The sequence below is a fragment of the Anguilla anguilla genome, chromosome 3 (assembly GCF_013347855.1).
Source record: "Anguilla anguilla isolate fAngAng1 chromosome 3, fAngAng1.pri, whole genome shotgun sequence".
Classification (NCBI taxonomy): Eukaryota; Metazoa; Chordata; class Actinopteri; order Anguilliformes; family Anguillidae; genus Anguilla; species Anguilla anguilla.
In genome coordinates, this window is record NC_049203.1 from 53,511,183 (window position 1) to 53,529,357 (window position 18,175).

The 18,175-nt window shown below is 37.9% G+C and overlaps 1 protein-coding gene across 3 annotated transcripts in view; it reads left to right on the forward strand.

The window, feature by feature from the left end:
- The window catches only part of nlgn3a (neuroligin 3a), a 208,625-nt gene that overhangs the window by 49,125 nt on the left and 141,325 nt on the right, over positions 1 to 18,175 (forward strand). For 2 of the 3 annotated variants that reach the window (XM_035410162.1, XM_035410163.1), the window contains exon 2: positions 10,848 to 11,559. In XM_035410162.1, the coding sequence (XP_035266053.1) occupies positions 11,082 to 11,559 (478 nt within the window). In that variant the 5' untranslated portion in view covers positions 10,848 to 11,081. Of the gene's footprint in view, positions 1 to 10,847; positions 11,560 to 13,334; positions 13,395 to 18,175 lie in introns of all 3 variants that reach the window. The other variant, XM_035410161.1, reaches the window with a different exon arrangement.

Genomic DNA, 18,175 nt, shown 5'->3' on the forward strand with positions numbered 1-18,175 from the left:
CCCTTATTAATGAATTATTAATTCATATTCATGAATCATTAATAAATGTATTGATGTGAATTAAGTAACAGTAGAACCATGTGGAAACAAGTGAGAACAATGTTAGGGAGGAAGAGAAATGTCAAGTTTTCTGCACAGAAGGTGAATATTTTGGTGATGTTGGTGAATAACAAATTGGCAAGATTAAGAAATTTACAAATTTACAAAAAATCTCAGATATGGAACTCAGTTACGCATAATATCCGCACTGTTGGTATTACTAATTCAACAGTATTTTTGGAAACTTGCCTGCCACTTTACAAGGAATTCAATTTAATTTGGCACACTCTGGAGCAAGATAAATGACAATAAAAGGAACCATAGAGCTTTCTTGGAAAGACTACTCACTTTGAATTACTGAAAGACAAAACATTTTTTATCTGTTAACCAAAAGATGGACACCCTTGAAAAGTATTTCTGCTTTTTATATACCTGTACATGTTGGTGTGTCTTAGTCTTGCAGTTATGACAGCTGTCATATAAAGTAGTTAGTGTCCTGTCTATACATTGCACCACTTTTAAATAGAGTACGGCTAATTACCGCCAGGTGTCAGGTGTCAAAAATCCATTCCAATCGTGAGTAGTAATTTGCGATTATCGTTGTGAACTGGACATGACCCGTGTGGAGCGCTATTTTCAAAACAATCAGTTTGGTGCTGAAATGTATGTGGGTAACAGTTGGAATGTGCGTGACCCGTAGTGCACCGTGTCGCTTTTTCTGGTAGTACAGTCGCCTGTGCTTTCCACCCACACTGGGTGCTTTGTGAGGTACATTTATTTTATATTATTCTGGCACCTGCAGTAGTTTAACAAGCAAAATATTACAAATCTTTTTTTTTTTTTGATTCCCTCCTTGGATGTAATTGCAGTAATTTAGTGCTAATTCTATGTTAATCTATAAGAGTTGTCAGTACTCTGGACAGTTATCACCCACACCTTCTCAAAAGCAGTTCGTGTCTGCAGTGCGCCATGCATTTATTGTATAATATTTTAAACAAATATGAAAGGTCTCATTAAAAAAAAAAAAAAAAAAATATATATATATATATATATATATATATATATAAAATAACACCCTCATATAAGCATCTCATGAACATCCAGAAATACTTATTGGAACTGCCTTAGTTTATGCTACAGTTCGGTTTGTCATTATCCATTGCAAAATTGGTTTACTGTTTCGGTACATGTACACTGTCTTCATAGCATTGGTTATGATGTGTACAGTGCGTAGTACACCCTGAGACAATCTATGAGCTTGAGAAAGAATTTATGAATGTTTATGCTATGTTACACCATTATGCATTGCAAGTACTCCTGGTAACCTCAAAAAAAGGATCAGATGCAAGAAATACATGTTCTTATTTATTTATTTGTTTTACAGAAAATGTATTTACGTCAACACATTCTTTCTCCCATGAACCAAATGTTGATTAGGTTAGATACTCCATTTTCATTTGATTTTTCATTTGTTCAAAGAACGGTGTGAGTCCAGCCATGAAATGTGCACTAGTTTGAACTGTAATTAGTTTGTAAAGGGCACTTACGTACATGCTTTTATATCTAGTGTGGGAGCATCCAGACCATGTAGGGTTGGGTTCCACATATTCACTTACAGTAAATTGAGTTTTATTTGCATAGCACTTTTCTCAGAGGACCAATATCTAAAAGCACTTTTTAGTCCTTCTGGGCCCAGACCCTCAAAAGCAAGCCAAGGGTGACAGTGGCAAAGAAAAAACACCCTTGGGGAAATAGAAAGGTACCTAGGGTGCAACCCAACTGTAAAATGTGCTTAAACAAGTAAAAAAGTAAAATCATTTGGTGTAAACAAATGTTTCATTCAGCCACAAAATGAGTTGCTCTTGATTACACTGACTGATAACAGACAATTGTTAAATGTATTTAAACAATTTGCACAGAGAAGCCTCCAAGAAGAACACTCATTCATAGGCGATGGGAGAAAATATATCAATATATTATAGTCTCAAATACTTTTTCCAGGTAGCAAATATACATTGCTTGGTAACAGGGAAACAATTTGTCAATTTCTCATGGTAGTACAGTTGTGGTAGCTAGCTGGAATACAGACATTGGCACTGTGTAGCATAGGCAATTTGAAATTAATTTAATAATGAGATGTTATCAAGTAACATAGTAAACTGTAATTGTTCACATAATCAGAAACTTAAGTGTGTGTGTGTGTGTGTGTGTGTGTGCGTGTGCCTGTTTTATATAACAGAAAGATTACTGGCATTGGCCTGGTACATATAATGGGGCGAACTAGCAAACACACACAACACTCAAGTGAACTTAAATATTGTTTTATCAATTATTTTCTTTTCCCCCTGTGAAAACAAGTGAGACATTGTGGGTGTTCATATCTGAATTGTCGAGGGCTTCCTGCTTTATACTAGCTACAGAGCATTGATCAACGTTATCGGGGGCACCATTCTTTCTGAAATGAGACATATCTGCTTAGTTCTCTCACACTATTGGCTATACTTGTAAAAAGAACTGAAAACTACACGCTCTGATGGACATCTTGACAATCCATTCTTATACTGCAGGCTATTTAAATCAAGGGAAAGACTTACCCATTTCGGAGAAAATCTGCCTTCCTCTGAAAAACTGTGTAGTTTTCCCTTTATTTAATAAATCTTGATTTAATTAATATACTTAAGGAAGACTTCTAGCAAGTTATTGAGCATGTGTTAGCTACTTTCTGTGGGAAAAATTGGGAAACACTGTCTTAGTTTCATCTCTCTTGGCCTTTTACCTCCTACCTCACCTCTCTCTCATTAAAAGTTGGAGGCTGCTTAAACACATCTTGTTTAAATTTGGAGAGCGAAGATGAACAGAGATCTCTTAGTTAACTCCTGCCAAAGTTACCCATCCCTGGACAAAGACCAGAGATGCCAGCGACCCAGTGCAGAACCTGGATGATGCATCACCTCCTGGGCCCTGTGTTATACGCTGCCAACAAGAGAGTGAACCTTCCTCGCCTACAAAGACAGACACACAGACTTGTTTCTTCACAGACGTTTTTCTGTCACCAGATAGCAGATACCCATGCGTGACTTTGGCATCTGGGCATAGCTGTTTAATGATCGATGTATACATCACAATGAGTGTGATTTTATGCATTTCCTTTGTAGATGAGCTGAAAGAAAATTGCTGTGGTTATACTGCGCTAGCTACGTAGATATATATTCCCTACAGCACCAACCTTCTGTCTCCTTTGTCTGCTGTACATGAAGCCCCACCTACTAATCTAACATACGTAGCAACTAATCTAGTTGGCTAATGCCAGGTAGCATCGATAGGCTACTAACCAGTTACAATAGTTAGTTTGATCCATAATGTTGACACAGCATATTTTTTCTTAATACAATGTGAGGTACTTTTATCATCTTTGATACCATAGTTTGGATAAATACTGTACTTAACCAATGCTAACATGCATTTTGACATAATTCAGAGTTAAATAAAACATTTCTCCCTTTTCATTTTGACTGCTTACTTTAACAATACTGGTGGCCTTGGCTGTTTGCTAACGTGATATATACTGAACTTTACCAAATACTGTATTTTGCAGATATACATTTGTGATTATTGTTACATGATAACTACTTTTGTTGCAAATGTTTTAATGTTTATTTATTGTAAGTAGTATAAATGGAACAAACCATTCCAGCTCGTGCATTCCCTGGATATATATATACTTCTGCGGTAGAAGCTTCCAGCCTTGATCCGCATTACCACCCCAGACATGCATGTAATATCCAGAGAATGCATGGCATTTGGATTCTTCCTTACATAAAGCACGGCTGTCTGCAAATCAGAGTCAAGTATTAATCAAAATCTTGATATACATATACATTAATATTACATTAGTGCTACTGGTACAGTTATTATCTCACTTGCCCATGTACAAATTTTCCCTATGGCAGTGGAGATTTTGAGTGTCATTCTGTTTCTATTCCAGCTTTGTGTCTTATTTGGTATTTATCTTAAAAGGACATCAATGCACTCTAATGGTTCGGCACACAACATGCAGGCCATGATACTTTAAAATGGCAGACATTAGCAACTGTGGTGGCAGTGCTGCGGTGAGCGCGACTCTTTCTCTGCTTGGGGAGGCTTGTTTTAACATGAAAGGACTCATTCCCAGAGAGGAGTAATGCAGTCTCTAAGTGCCAAGCTTCTGTCGCAGAGGGAATGATAGCTGATGAGAACCAAGGGCCGCCACCCTTTTAGAGCATTCATTTTCCGCCGTTCTGTCAATGGGGCAAGTTCAGTATGTACAGAAAGCAGATTGCCTCACAGATTCATGCTTGTCATTGAAAAAGCGGGCGATGCTTTACTGCAGCAGGACACAAAAAGGTGAATGCAATGTTTATGTGACTGTACAGAACCTATTTGTATTGTGTTTTTCCCCCCCCTTTCTTCTTACTCATATCCAATATCGATTGATATATTTAGTGGCAGCAGGCTGTCCGTGGTCTTGGTGAAGGGTGATAAATGAGAATTCCCCCACCTGCATTAAACCCGCTCAATTAATCTGATCTCAGTGGCACAAGGAGGTGGCCATTGGACAGAATGTACATGCAGGAGTGCAGCCCCGCATTAGGCACTAATAACCCCTCTTAGAGTCAGCAGTGTGTCTTTCTGTTGTACTTTATTACTGGCTGCAAGGCCAAAGAGATGGGAGGATCGATACATGGGGGGTTAGACGTGGATGACAGGAGAACGAATGCAATCCCTCTTCATTCCTTCCCTAGTGACTCTCCTGCAGGTCACCAAGACCAGAACTTGACCCCCGTCACCCTTACTTACCCATGTGACTTTAGCAGACGTTTCATCGGAGCAATTATAGCTGCACATTGCACTGTCTCTGCCGTATCCCTGCTCTAGGGTGTGTAATATACAGCTCTGTTCACACTATAACACTCATGGACAGGATTTCAGTACATCCAAAGCAGCAGTACACAAATTGTGTGTTCTGACATATATTTTGGTCTTTACAACGGTGTCAGGATGATTGTGATCTTATGATATATTGCTAAAACAATCATCATACAAAGCAATTACCTTACTCACAGCTCCTGTAGTTGTCAAAGTGCTTTTTTAGTCTTCAGTCACCGAGCCATTCTCAGACGGCAACAGCAAAACATATACTGCCTGCAGTTTTATTTCAAAGCAGGAAAAATAGCGCATTTTAGCACACACAATGCTCTGCTACCTAATATAGTTATGTGGTTATCCTGATGCTTATAAAAGTGGAAAAAATATTAACCTGATTGAAGGTCTACTCCTGCATGCCCTGAAAGGATGTGAGTGGTGCTTGCATCCCTAACAGCACACAGCCTGGGGAAAGGACTGGCCTTTCAAATTCAACTGAATAGCTAGTATTCTGAGCGATACTAGCACTTGAGAGATATTGGATTGACTGCCTAGAGAAACATATACAACGCACTAGAACAGTCAACATTTATTGTGCACATACATCAAAGCAAATTAATAGTTTAAAAATAATTTTTATGTTTTCAAGAATTCCTTTAAGTGGTAAAAAAAAAAAAAACACTTTCATGCTGAAACTGCAAAATCTGTTGCTATGACCTTTACATTGGCGAGTATGTTTGCAAATGTATTTGATATGTGGTGTGTGTGTGTGTGTGTGCGAACAGCAACAGAATGCTATAGACACAAAATATGAAGAGTTCCATGGCTAAGCCACGTATTCCTAAGTCAGTAGCTTTACTAGGTAGTGAAAGAATACATGATAATATATCGGACTTACTGTCCTGCCAAAGCTAAAGCTACAATACAGTGGTAAAAAGGTAATGTTGGTGCTTCTTTCAGGAAAATACAATAATTATTCCATACAGAGAAGATGCTTAGTCCATGGAAGTAAACAGGCTTGTCAAATAAACTAAAGGACAGCACTCTTCTTAGGAGATATTGTTAAATCCAGGGAAAGTTACTTATGCATTTCGGAGAAAAGCTCCCTTCCTCTGACAAACTTTCTAGTTTTCCCTTGATTTAATTAATATACTTAAGGAAGAATGCTGTCCCTTAGTATTTCATCAAGCTACAATACAGTGAATCTGTGTCTAAATCTTGCAAACTGTTATCTCTAGTCTTTTCACATGGAAAATGATTTATGTCAACATATGCCACATCACTTCATCTAAAGATTACATCGTTCCACCTATTTGGATGACATTATTTGTAGTAATAAAACTGAATTTAAAAAAAAATATATATATAGTGGAATAATGGCACAGTTTTTGGAAGATAACTGTTTCAAGCTTGAACGGTGTGCTTAATATCTTACTTAATACTTAATACTTCAACAAGTCATATATTAACAGAAAAATGTTCAGGTGATGCAGTTAAAGAAAAAACTGTTCACTTATCAAATCTATATAGAGATTAGTTTATGTTATATGGAATTATATAATTACATTAATTATATATCACAAAATAATGTGTGTTGTGGCACTGCTTCCACACGCTTTTAGAATGGCTAAAGGCTAAATGTTTTAAAAATAATTTTATTTAATACACCAATGTCAATCATTTTCAGTATGCTCATCTTCAGTTATCGTAAATGTCATCAATCTATTAAATAGTGCGTTTGAAATAATTGTAATAAATGGTAGAAACGAAAAGGCAGAGTGGTAACAGGAATAAGCCAGAATTGTGATTTGGAAACGAAGCAAGATGCACTTCACCGACAGTCATAAAGCACATAAACCCATGTAAAAGTGAGGCTAGAAGTGCGTTTCTGGTAGCAGGGGGGCAGAGAGGGAAACGGAGAGTGCTCTAAGCCTTCCTCTCACTGAAAATAGCGCAGTAGCTCAACAATCAGTCCGCCATCATTTCTTGTGGCGTGCTGCTCTGTCTCAATTTATTTTCTCTCATGTGTCCCCTGGTATCACGCCTCCCACTCTTTGGCTGAGCCATGGGCAACACTGTCTTTGTCGACAAAAGAAAAATAATAATTTATTTTTCATTCCTGGGATAGAGGGTGATATTTGCCATTTGGGACAGAAGATATTAGGTGGGGACACACAACTTGGGACTGCACTTAAACAATAGGGCTCCAAACATTTTGCAGAAGTGTCATATAGGTAGATCAGTCAGTAAAGGTAGATCATTGACAGTCTAATCGTATGTGTATATATGATGTGGTAAATCTGGGGAAATCATTTTCAGAGAATTAGTTTTAAGTTTTGTTTTTAATGATCCTCTTGTTTGATGTAATTTAATTATTGTATTTCCCCCCCCACCCCATTTTTTATTGGTGTTGTTTTGTTATGTTTTGTGTTAATATTGTATGCGGTTATCCCTTATGTTGTATGACCATTGCGGGGCATTGTATGCTGTCCTAGGGACTACGCCAGAAACAAATTAAACCATGAATGCATAATTCAGTACAAATAATTGCTTTCTTCTCTCACAGTGTTTGAACATATTTCCACCTTTGTACAAATTTCTCATCTGAAAAATAAGCTTCCTTTTACTGAAGCTAAAATGATAAACGCTACATTTCAGAATCATGTGATTAAGAACGTGGACTAGTCTTGTTGTCATTTTCTGCGGTAACCAAAACATAATTATTACAGAAAGGTACATCTGTTATTTAACATCTCCTATGACTTGTAGTCTGAATGGTTGGCCACACATTATAGTGGTTATTAGCTTTTTTAGACTGCCTCAGTGTAATATCTAGAAGATGATATTGCCTCGTATTCATTCATGTGAGATTTATAAAGTTTTTCAAATACTTCATTCTGCTGTATTACAGTCATTTATAAATTGATATTTTCATAGTCAGCTGTTAGTACAGCTGTGACCTCATCACACGTGAAGCTCTCAGCGATGTACATTCTACGTATTCAGTACTTATGCGGGTGTTCAGCAGAATTAGCTCGGAAATGAGACTTTCCGAGGACTTCGGTATGTCATCCAATTTCTTAAATCAATTTAACCAATTTATTATTCTCTTGTCTTGTCATAAAATCGTCTTTAATGTACTTTTTAGAGTTACTTCTTCCTTCTAAAATTTTTTTTATGGATTTTATTCACTGTGGGGACCTATTACCCAGCTTGTTCTGTTTTGGAATGTGTCTATGATCAAAACTGACACCAGTTTCATTTTAGTGCTCTGCTATAAAAGAGTGCTGCCAATCTGTTATGGGTTAAATTACATCCCCATCTTGTATGAGTGATGAAATATAAATGTCAAATACCAATATCATTATTCAATTATATTTGTTTTGCATTATTTGATATTTACAGAATATATGCACAACAAAAACAACAAGAATAATCAATTATATTTGTTTTACATTATTTGATATTTACAGAATATATGCACAACCAAAACAACAAGAATAATCAAATAAACAGATCTTTGCGGAGATTTGTGTAAACTCGCTCTCGACTTCTTTAAGATTTTATTATCTATTCCAAATATGCGTCTCTTATACAGTATATGTGTGTGCATTGAGGAAGGCAACAGTATTATGTATGTCAGTATTATGTATGTCTTTTCTGAGGATTGCAGAACATGAACTTAATGCTACAAAATTAAAACTGTAAGGGGAAAAATGCACTTTGAACTACTTGCATTAAGTCTTTTTTCTTGGATATTTCAGTTTATAGCTTAAAATAAATACAAATACAGAAAAATAAAAATAATAGTGGAAAATAGATGCCTGATTTGTATTGCAGTTTTCTGATGTTTTTAATGTCCACCTCATTGACACAGTGCTTTGCTCAAAATCTCTTTGAGGTTTGCTCATTGTATAAAATGGAAATGGAAGTTAAACAAATGAACTGACAAATGAATATGCGGATGAAATGCTGGTTTTGATTTTATTTGTTTCTTGCTGACACGCCCTAATTTTTTTTTCTATTTCGGGTTAAAAAACCTATTTCAAAATGTTTGGAAATTTAAGTGTTTTAATTTTGAGCTATATCGCCTTGAGCTCATGTTTTCAAATGGTGATATTGCTGGCCTCTAGTATATTCCAACCAAGAGATAATTTCAATTTTCAATCCAGTAAATTTATCTGGATATCCAGACATTAGGGTCAGACATTAAGATCATTCACACCAATTTCTGCATATTACCTTTAAGGTAGAAGGCAACTTTTCTTTTTCTTGTTTTTACCCCTTTTATATCTATGTCTAGTTACGTTTTATTAATGCCGATCCTCCTGTTTTAGTGAATCACTTATAAGATAGCTTCTTTGTTCACACAAGCCCTCACATACGTTACTTATGCCGCTGGTTTTCAGTTCAGACCCTTCAGTGAGTATTACCCGCTGTGCGTTTATCCCTCTCTGCCCGTGTGCTGTGCTGTACTCTGTGAAGTGCCAAACGCGAGCAGAACGGAAACAAAGCGGCTGGTTTTCGAGGTGCCGGCACTGCTTCGGCCGCCTCTCGCCGCGTGAGTGTGTGTTGCGCTCCGTGCCAGTTCGGGAGCGGCGCCGTATCAGACGAGAGCAGGGGGGAGCGGGGGGGTGGGGGGGGGTCAACCTGCCGGGGCTCGCGCACCTGCGCCCTCCGTCTGTCTCCGTCTAGATCACCTGTGCCGCGATTTCCGTGCCTTGTGAGCTAGTGAGCGTCAGAGCGAGCATCCGACCGGGGCGGGGGGAGGCTGTTAGCATTTCGGGGGAATTATAAGCGTGTATTTATGATAAGGGAACTCGCATTTATGGGGAAGAGGTAGTTACCGGTGGGCTTTGGTGGAGTTGGGGCGCAGTGGGCGGTGTGTGCTGTGGAGTGATAACTGCACCCTCAGGAACATTAATATTGCGTTTCCGAGGGTTCTGCGAGTGAGACACCACAAGATGATGATACATTATAAATCATTCACAGAGTCATTTTTGGAATGCAATATCCACGGCTAAACCCTGGCTTTTCTTTCCTTTGTTGCTCAAATGCATCAGATTGCCGTGGCGGGCTTGAGATCCCGAAGCCATAAAAAATTGAAAATTGATCAGTTTGCGTGACCGAGGTGATACGCTCCCACACCTGGGAAACCTCCTTTCGATGTGCCCTAGTGATTAGCATTCGCTGGGCTGTCATACTCTGCCCTTTATAATGTGTAGCATTTGTGAATTTGATCTTTAAAAGAAAAACTGACAAGAGAGAGCTCATTGCAAATGCATTACTTCACATATTTGAATCTCTATGGAGGGGAGAAACAATCAATACGCTAGAGCTGAGAAGCTAACTGTGGGTATATATTAACATATTCCTGGTGGAAGATAGTGTACATGGTGCTTGTATCTCTGAGTGACTGAATGTGAATCATAAAAGGGCTTTATTCTTCAGTATGTTCTCTAAAATAGTCCATTCTCAAAGCAGAGTTACAAACTGATTTTACTGTTGGACTTACTGATGTATTTGTTTTACTGTACACTTGAACCATATAGAATCCATGATAAATACACAGCCCTAACAGACATATGAGCAACTTTGCATTCAGAGGTTTACAGATGTATTATTATTAAAAATGTTGAGAAAAAAAGTTAAATCATGTGATTTACATAGCTAGATGCTGCGTATGCATAACTCATGGGACCATTCCTAGTAAGTCTTTGAGTCAGTGATTGTACTGATTGATGGCAACGCTGAAAAAACTGTCATATTTATGTGTTGTGTTTTATGTCACTAGAGAAAAGGGACTCTCCAAGTCAATAAAAATATGAGTGTGAAAGAAGACAGAGAGTGAGCTGGTTGGCAGTTGCGGGAGTGGTAATTAATTTACCTGTCTCCTCCTTTTGCAGCACAGGATAAGAGACCTGGCAGGACCGGACCGTGAACGAAGACGAGACCTCATCCCGATTGAGATTTTTGGCCCAGTTTTGTGAACCCCACCCCACCCCCTCACCTCCCCCTTAACAACAGCCAATGACAGGATTAGTAAAGCCCTGACTCCATGACTGAGAGCCTACAGCATTAGCAGAGGGGGCCCTCGTGTGTGTGCTGGTGTCTTACAGCGGCAGTCATTCGTACGGACCATGTGGTTTGCACCGAGGGGAAACCATCTTCTTGCACACCTCCGGGACTGTAGCGGAGCCAGGACGAGCACTAGCTGCGGCGCCGCCCTGTGGATAGCGAGTTTCTGCTGGTGCCTCACTGTGGTCGGAGGCCAGAACTTCCACCCTACAGTGAACACACAATATGGGAAGCTTAGGGGTGTGAGGGTCCCACTCCCTAGTGAGATCCTGGGACCAGTCGATCAATACCTGGGAGTCCCGTACGCCGCCTCTCCAGTGGGTGAGAAGCGCTTCATGCCACCTGAGCCGCCCTCCTCCTGGTCAGGGATCAAGAATGCCACCCACTTTGCACCCGTCTGCCCTCAGAATATTCATAATGCCGTGCCAGAAATAATGATGCCCATATGGTTCACCTTCAACCTGGATATAGTTGCCACGTACATACAGGATCAGAATGAGGATTGCTTATATTTAAACATCTATGTTCCAACTGAGGATGGTGAGTCTGTTGGGTACCCTGGATAAAGCCAAAAGCCTACAGTCAGACTTCCTGTCACCTTGGTATCGTGTTTGAAGCATGAGCTATTGTTTGGTGCATGCATCTGTGTCTGTGTCTCATGTTGATCTCTTCCATCTTGACTTGATCTTCTCATGAAATTTTTTTTCATCAACTACCCCTACACTCATGCCACTGTTATGGGTTCCTCTTTTGTTTACAATTGCAGAAAAGAAAGAGAAAAAAAATTAGTCGAGCACAAAAAATGATGAATCAAAAACGCAGAGAAGCATCAGGCAAAAAAAAAAAGTAGGCAAAAACAAAACACAAATTGGACTTGATAGCCTTGTTGCATCTTCTTCGTACTGTCTGGAATGTTCTGGGGGTAACCGTTAGCCTGCTCAGAGGAGGATGCTTTTTTAGGGTTGGTGAAATATTCTGTCTGGTTCATGGGAGGCCTGTGGCATCAGTTTACACAATGTAAGACCCCTTACTGTCCTGTTGGTACAGTGTCTATACCAAAAACGCCTGAACCGTTTCTTACATGCAGAAAGAGATTTAGTGTGTTGAAGTATGTTAACACCATGGTGCTGTACCCTGCATTGAACATTCCAAGAATCAATGTAGACATTTTGTAGAACCACCACCAGGACTCAAATAGGTAGGATTACCCCTAACATTACCAAATTTATTCAAAGAAAAATATTAAATAGATAATTGTTTCACAAGTTTGTTCTGTCTTCAGCTCCAAAGTCATGCTCATTTTACATCATTTATTTCCTACATTTATGATAGCACATAACTATACTGCAAGAACAAATATACTTTGTATCTACATTTCTGTATATCCTACTATTGTAAGTACTGTAGATGAAGTCTACCAGAGGGAGATTGAAAGACTGTCTCATCTGTATGGTCCTAGTTGTTTCTCCTGCCGCCTTAATGCCCAAGTTATTTTCTGAAGACTTTTAACATAATATACATTTTATGACAAAAGCAGCCTTTTGAGAAAGTGCTGGTCACATTTCCCTGGCGTCTTCAGTGGAAATTACACCTATGACCTATAGTCACCTACCAGAGCTGCAGGTGTTTCATTAGATATGACAATGTGTGAAGTCAGCCACATATGATTGAGTGAAATGTTAAAAGCAGCATCTGGTGATATTTCATCATACAGTGATCCAATGAAATCTAAGGCGATTGATGTATAAAGTCAAACAAACTCTAAAATACACAAAAGTTTTTGAAAATTGAAAATACAAATAACCAAAAATATTTCTCCTTATGTAAATGAAAAAAAAAAAAAAAAACAGACATCATACACTAGAAACTGGGATTATGTGCAGTTCCATGACTTACTCACATATTTGAATTGTTGCACATTGTATTGTACTACATACATGAACAATGTCCTGGATTTTTGTTGCCATGAACATTTATTGCTGTTAATATGGCCATTTTGAATTTATTATATACATGATGGTAATGGGTCTTACATAGAAGTGCATGTGAAAGCAGGCTTCTTGTGTCCCAAGGTGCAGAAAGTGTTCTTTGTCACCATTTCTTTTGGAATATTTCTGCAACCAACACCCCCGTTACTCTCTTGACAGGTGTTCTGTTGTTTTTGTTGACTGAGGTTGACAGGGTGGGGTTGTTGGGTGAGTTGTGGTGGTGGTAGTGGTGGTGGGGGGTGGGGTGGGTCAGTTAAGTTGTTTGCATGTGTCATCTGTTTTTTCCAGAGCCTCCTGTTATTTTGTAGTCTTTTATTCGTTTTACAGTCAAAAGAATATCCAAGGAATGTGCCAGAAAACCCAACAAGAAAATATGTAGAAAAGGAGGTATGTAAGCAAGCCGAAATGGAGCGAAACAGAGAGGAGAGAGCGACTGGTACGTCCTCTCAAAAGAACGGCAAGAAATCTCCATCAATCAACTCTGAAATTAACGTGCTGAATGGGATGAGCAGAGCCGCGCAGTTCAGATGAATTGGTTCTGTTTGTATTTGTGTGTGTGCGCGTGTACATGTGTGTGCGTGTGTGTGTATGTGTGTGTGCGTGTGTGTGCGTGTGTGTACGTGTGTGTGTGTGTGCGTGCGTGTACATGTGTGCGTGTATGTGTGTGTGTGTCTGTCTGCCTGTCTATCTTTTTGTGCATACAGTAAGTGTGTGTCCATGTGGGACAGTGATACATTGTTCGTTCTGATTCACTATGTCAAATTTAGGTTTTAATTCACTCTCAATTAAAAAAAAATAAAAATAATAAAACAAAATTTGATTTTGACTGTTACATTTAGAAACAAAGCATGGTAGCCAGTGGAAAAACCCACTTCGCGCAACTTCACATTTTATAATTTTCCATTTTCAAACTGGCTGCATCAAATTAAATATAACGTTTTGCTCTTGCAAAAGTCTGGTTTGTATGTAGCTTGCATGTTCATTGCACATGCAGTTTTTTACACAACATTATGCAGCATAATTAGATTTAATACTTTCAGTACATATTTATAAAGATGAATGCCGTAGAGATTTCTCTGAGAATACAGTTAAAAGTTAAATAACTTTCAATTGTGTGTTATTTTCAGAAAATAATTTAAAAAAATAAATACGGGTGTTATTCATAATACATAATATGCTTTGGATGTTTAAACATACAGCATTTTGCATTAAAGCATTTTGCATTTGAAATGGCTAAATTGCAAGTACACATCCACCATTTCTTTAAAAAGAATTTTCACACACTACAGTAAGTAATATATGTGTGTGTGCGTGTTGTTCTTTATTATTTATTTAGCTAGTGTTGAATTGTTTGCACTGAGAGACAAACTTCAGCAAATTTTTGTAGGTGGTTTTTTGTTGTTGTTTTTTAGCTTTATGAGTATGATGAATTTTGAGGACATACTGGGGAAGGCTGAAGTTTCAAAAACCTGTGACAGTGACCTTGATATTGTGAGAAACAGTTAAACCTGACTCCATCACTGGAATCCACCTTCCCCTGGTTCAGTGATCCACACATTCTGGGTTTTGTAAACCAATTTCCATCTGAGACAGACTGGTGCTGAAGGCAGTTTTGCCTTTGACTTTATTCCAATTGCAGGACATTTTTTGCAGAAAGTTTTCCTTAGATTCCCCCACAGTTGATTATGCTTAAAATAGATCAGCTGTTTATATTGAGTAAATGAATCAAGTCAATATAATTTGACGTGTGTCTACCATGCTTAGTTTCTGAGATTAAACATATACAATTTTGTATCTTAATATTGGTTGTGCCTGTGAGAGTGTTCCTGTTTAAGTGTCAGTATTTCTCTTTTTTGCCTTTATTTGAATTGCACTACTTGAGTTTTTTTTTTTTTTTAATTAATAACCAAAACCTTCATCTATATAGAAAAAATGTTATTTTTATTAAAGTAGGCTATTTCAAATATCCCTATGTACAAGCACAGAAAATTGATATCGAAGGTCATTTTTTGTCATTTTGAATTGGCATTACTTTCTCAAACTGGTTTTGTTGCTTAGAAACCATGTTCACCGCTTTCTGGTTCTGTATTAAAAGCATTTGAGCTTTCACTTCCTCGGACATTATGAGAATGATAATGGTTGGTAGGGACTGAGACCTGTACAGTTTGCCCATGAATCCGGTATTGTTCAGCATTGCAGCTGGTTAGCATCCTCTGCTTCAGTTTCCTCTATATTGGACTCTAGCAATTTTATAGAAAGCCTGAGAGCCTTACTGGAAGGTTCCAGGCATAACACTGACTCCGTCAGAGGCACTGTAAATCATTCTTATTCTGATAGTATCATTAGATGTGATGCAGTAGCTCCAGTCTTCGAGCTCAGGGCCGTGTGGAGAACAGGGCTTTGAGTGCTGTCGACACATCGAGGGAGTGCACTGGTTCTTCTCTCTGTCTCTGTCTATTTACGGTGTCAAAATAAAAGAGGTTTGATGTAAACAACCATTGCTGATCAGGCCGTATCTCTGTTCAGTGTTTTCTGTGACAGCTGGCTTCCCTCATAAAACTTTATTAACTGCGCCAGTCCATTGCAAAACACTATACTTCTCGGAAATCTCCCCATGGGTTTGGGTTATAGTTAATTCAGTGCACATTGAGACTGAGATTCTCAGAAATATAAGCCAGTGAAGATTAGTGCACTTCTCTGTTTGGGTCAGTTACTGGAAGAATGACTTTTTTGCCTCAATCTAGATTATGTGCTACATTCTAAAAATCAATTATATGCCTCTACTCAAACAATTTCTACCAGTAATGCTATGAGCCCATCAATTTTCAGACTAACATAGCTAGTTTAAGAACAATCAATGTTGGTTTCCTCCATATTTAAAAACTTTGTTTAACCTACTTAAATATTCATGTTCATATTCACTGAGATGAACTAACTAATCATTAGAAATAAAGGTGCAGTATATACATTTGGTGAAACGAACAAGATAAATCTAAAATGTTCCATCCCTTCCCCTCAGCTCTCTGTCCAAAGCCCCACCCTCCAAACACATGCACACATGCTGCCTGACACTGAGTATTAGAGAGAGGGGAAATATGTGACCACTTCTATCATAATCAAAAAACAATGTCAAAAATGTTTATTTCAGCAAAATAATATCTTGGCTTTCACAAACTGTATGTCCTAATGCCAAAAAATATAGTTTTGAAGCTTTTAAATGTAAGATGACAGCACCAAGGTTTTGCATCATTTGGAAACTTTAGTCGCCTTATTTTGTCATCAGTCACACAATCACCTCGGCAGCTTTCACAGCTACAAGCTAATGGATTTCATCCTGTTTTACTTGAAAATGTCTTTGCTTTCATTATCTGTGTGTCTTAATGTCAAATTCAGAGTAAAAAAAAAATATTTTTAAAGGTTTTAAACATATTGCATCGTTTGGAGGTCTATCTTTAGCACTGCCTCTGCAGTAACGTTAGCTACATCTGGTCTGTTCTAGTCTGTGTAGCCCCGCCTTCCCTGTCTGCTCAGTGCTCTGACGGTGCTGTGACCACACAGCGGGATAATTGACCAGGTTGTTCAGATGCTGGCGTAATGAAATTTGGAGTGGCTTATTTCAGAGCCTGGGGCAGTCAAAGAGATTGGATATTTCTCTTAGACCTTTTTAATTTATTGATATTTGGTGGGATGTGAAGGAAATTTAACAAAATATGAACAAAAGTGTTCTACTACAAACTTTACTGCACATTTAGTTGAATCATCAAGTAATCTTTTTAATTTATTTCTACTCAAATCTTTTGCAAATGGTTGCTTGAATATTTTTGTATAAATTTCACTTCTGGGAAATCAAGAAAAAAAGAAATGATTTAGATGATTTCTCCTTTTTATTTTTAATTGGTCAACTTTGGAGGTCTGTGATATGTGGTTCCACATCTCAAGTTGGTGACAACATACATCTAGCTAATGAACTCGGCAGGGAGCCGGCAGGAACTGAACTCGCTTCTCCTGGGTGAGAAGCAGCTGTGCTAGCTAACCACCACACTAAAGATGAATTTACTGTCAGCGCAGTGGCTAGCCAGCACACTGAGCGTATCGCTACACTACTCCCCACCTAATCAAAGCAGGATTTCTATTTGGGCCTTGATGAATTTATCTTAAGCTCAGTGGCTAGCACAGCCACCTATTACCCAGATAGAACTAAGTTAAATTCCTGTCTGTTCCTTACAGTGTTAATTAACTGCATGTATATGTAACTCAAGATCTGTTGTAGTGTGTCATGGACCTACAAAGACCAATATAAAATAAGAAAGGTGAAATCCAATAAATGACTACTTCTTTCTTGATTTCTCAGAAAATGGACATTTGTACAAAAAAATAAAAAATATTGAAGCAAGAATTAGAAAAAAATTGAGTAGAAAAAAATACTAGTTGAACCGACTTTTTTAAATTTTTTTTATTTTTTATGAGTGGTTACCTTAATATGAGAATAAATATAAACATATTTAGGTTGGTTCAACGTAATTGAACTTTTAAATATGGAGAAACACCTCATTAGTTGTAATCTCAATGTAAACTAACTGTGTTAGTTGGCATTTAATTTGTAGACATGTCAACGTTGACTTAATTACTGAAATTACTGAAAAACCTCAATGCAAATCCTTGCCTTATTTTTTGAGTACAGTGAATTATTTTTACAGTGCATCTAATAAACAAAGGGCTCTTGTTATTGTCATTTTTTTCAGTGACTTTGTTCAGTGATTCAGTCAAACTGCACTCTTAAATCCAGGCATAATTTCATGACTTGTTAGTCTTGATTCTTACAGTCCCCGGATACATACAAAATGTAATTTCTTTTTGAAGACAGAACAAATAAAGGGAAAGTCCAGCAGCTAGTCACTGAGAAAAAAAAAACTGACTTTTTGCATATTTTTTGTTAAGCAAAGTAACCAATGTGGAAAAGAATGTGCGCTTAGCAATGGTGGTTAAGCAGAAAGTTTGGATGCATTTATTTGCACTGAATCTAATGAAGAAAACCATATTGAGGGTGTTTTGTCACATGCTGTTTATACACTCAGAAAATAGTATTCCTTCAAATTAATATTGTGGAACACAATAGAAACAAAACAATAGATAATTGCATTCAGCATTTTTTAGTTTTCTCCTGTGTG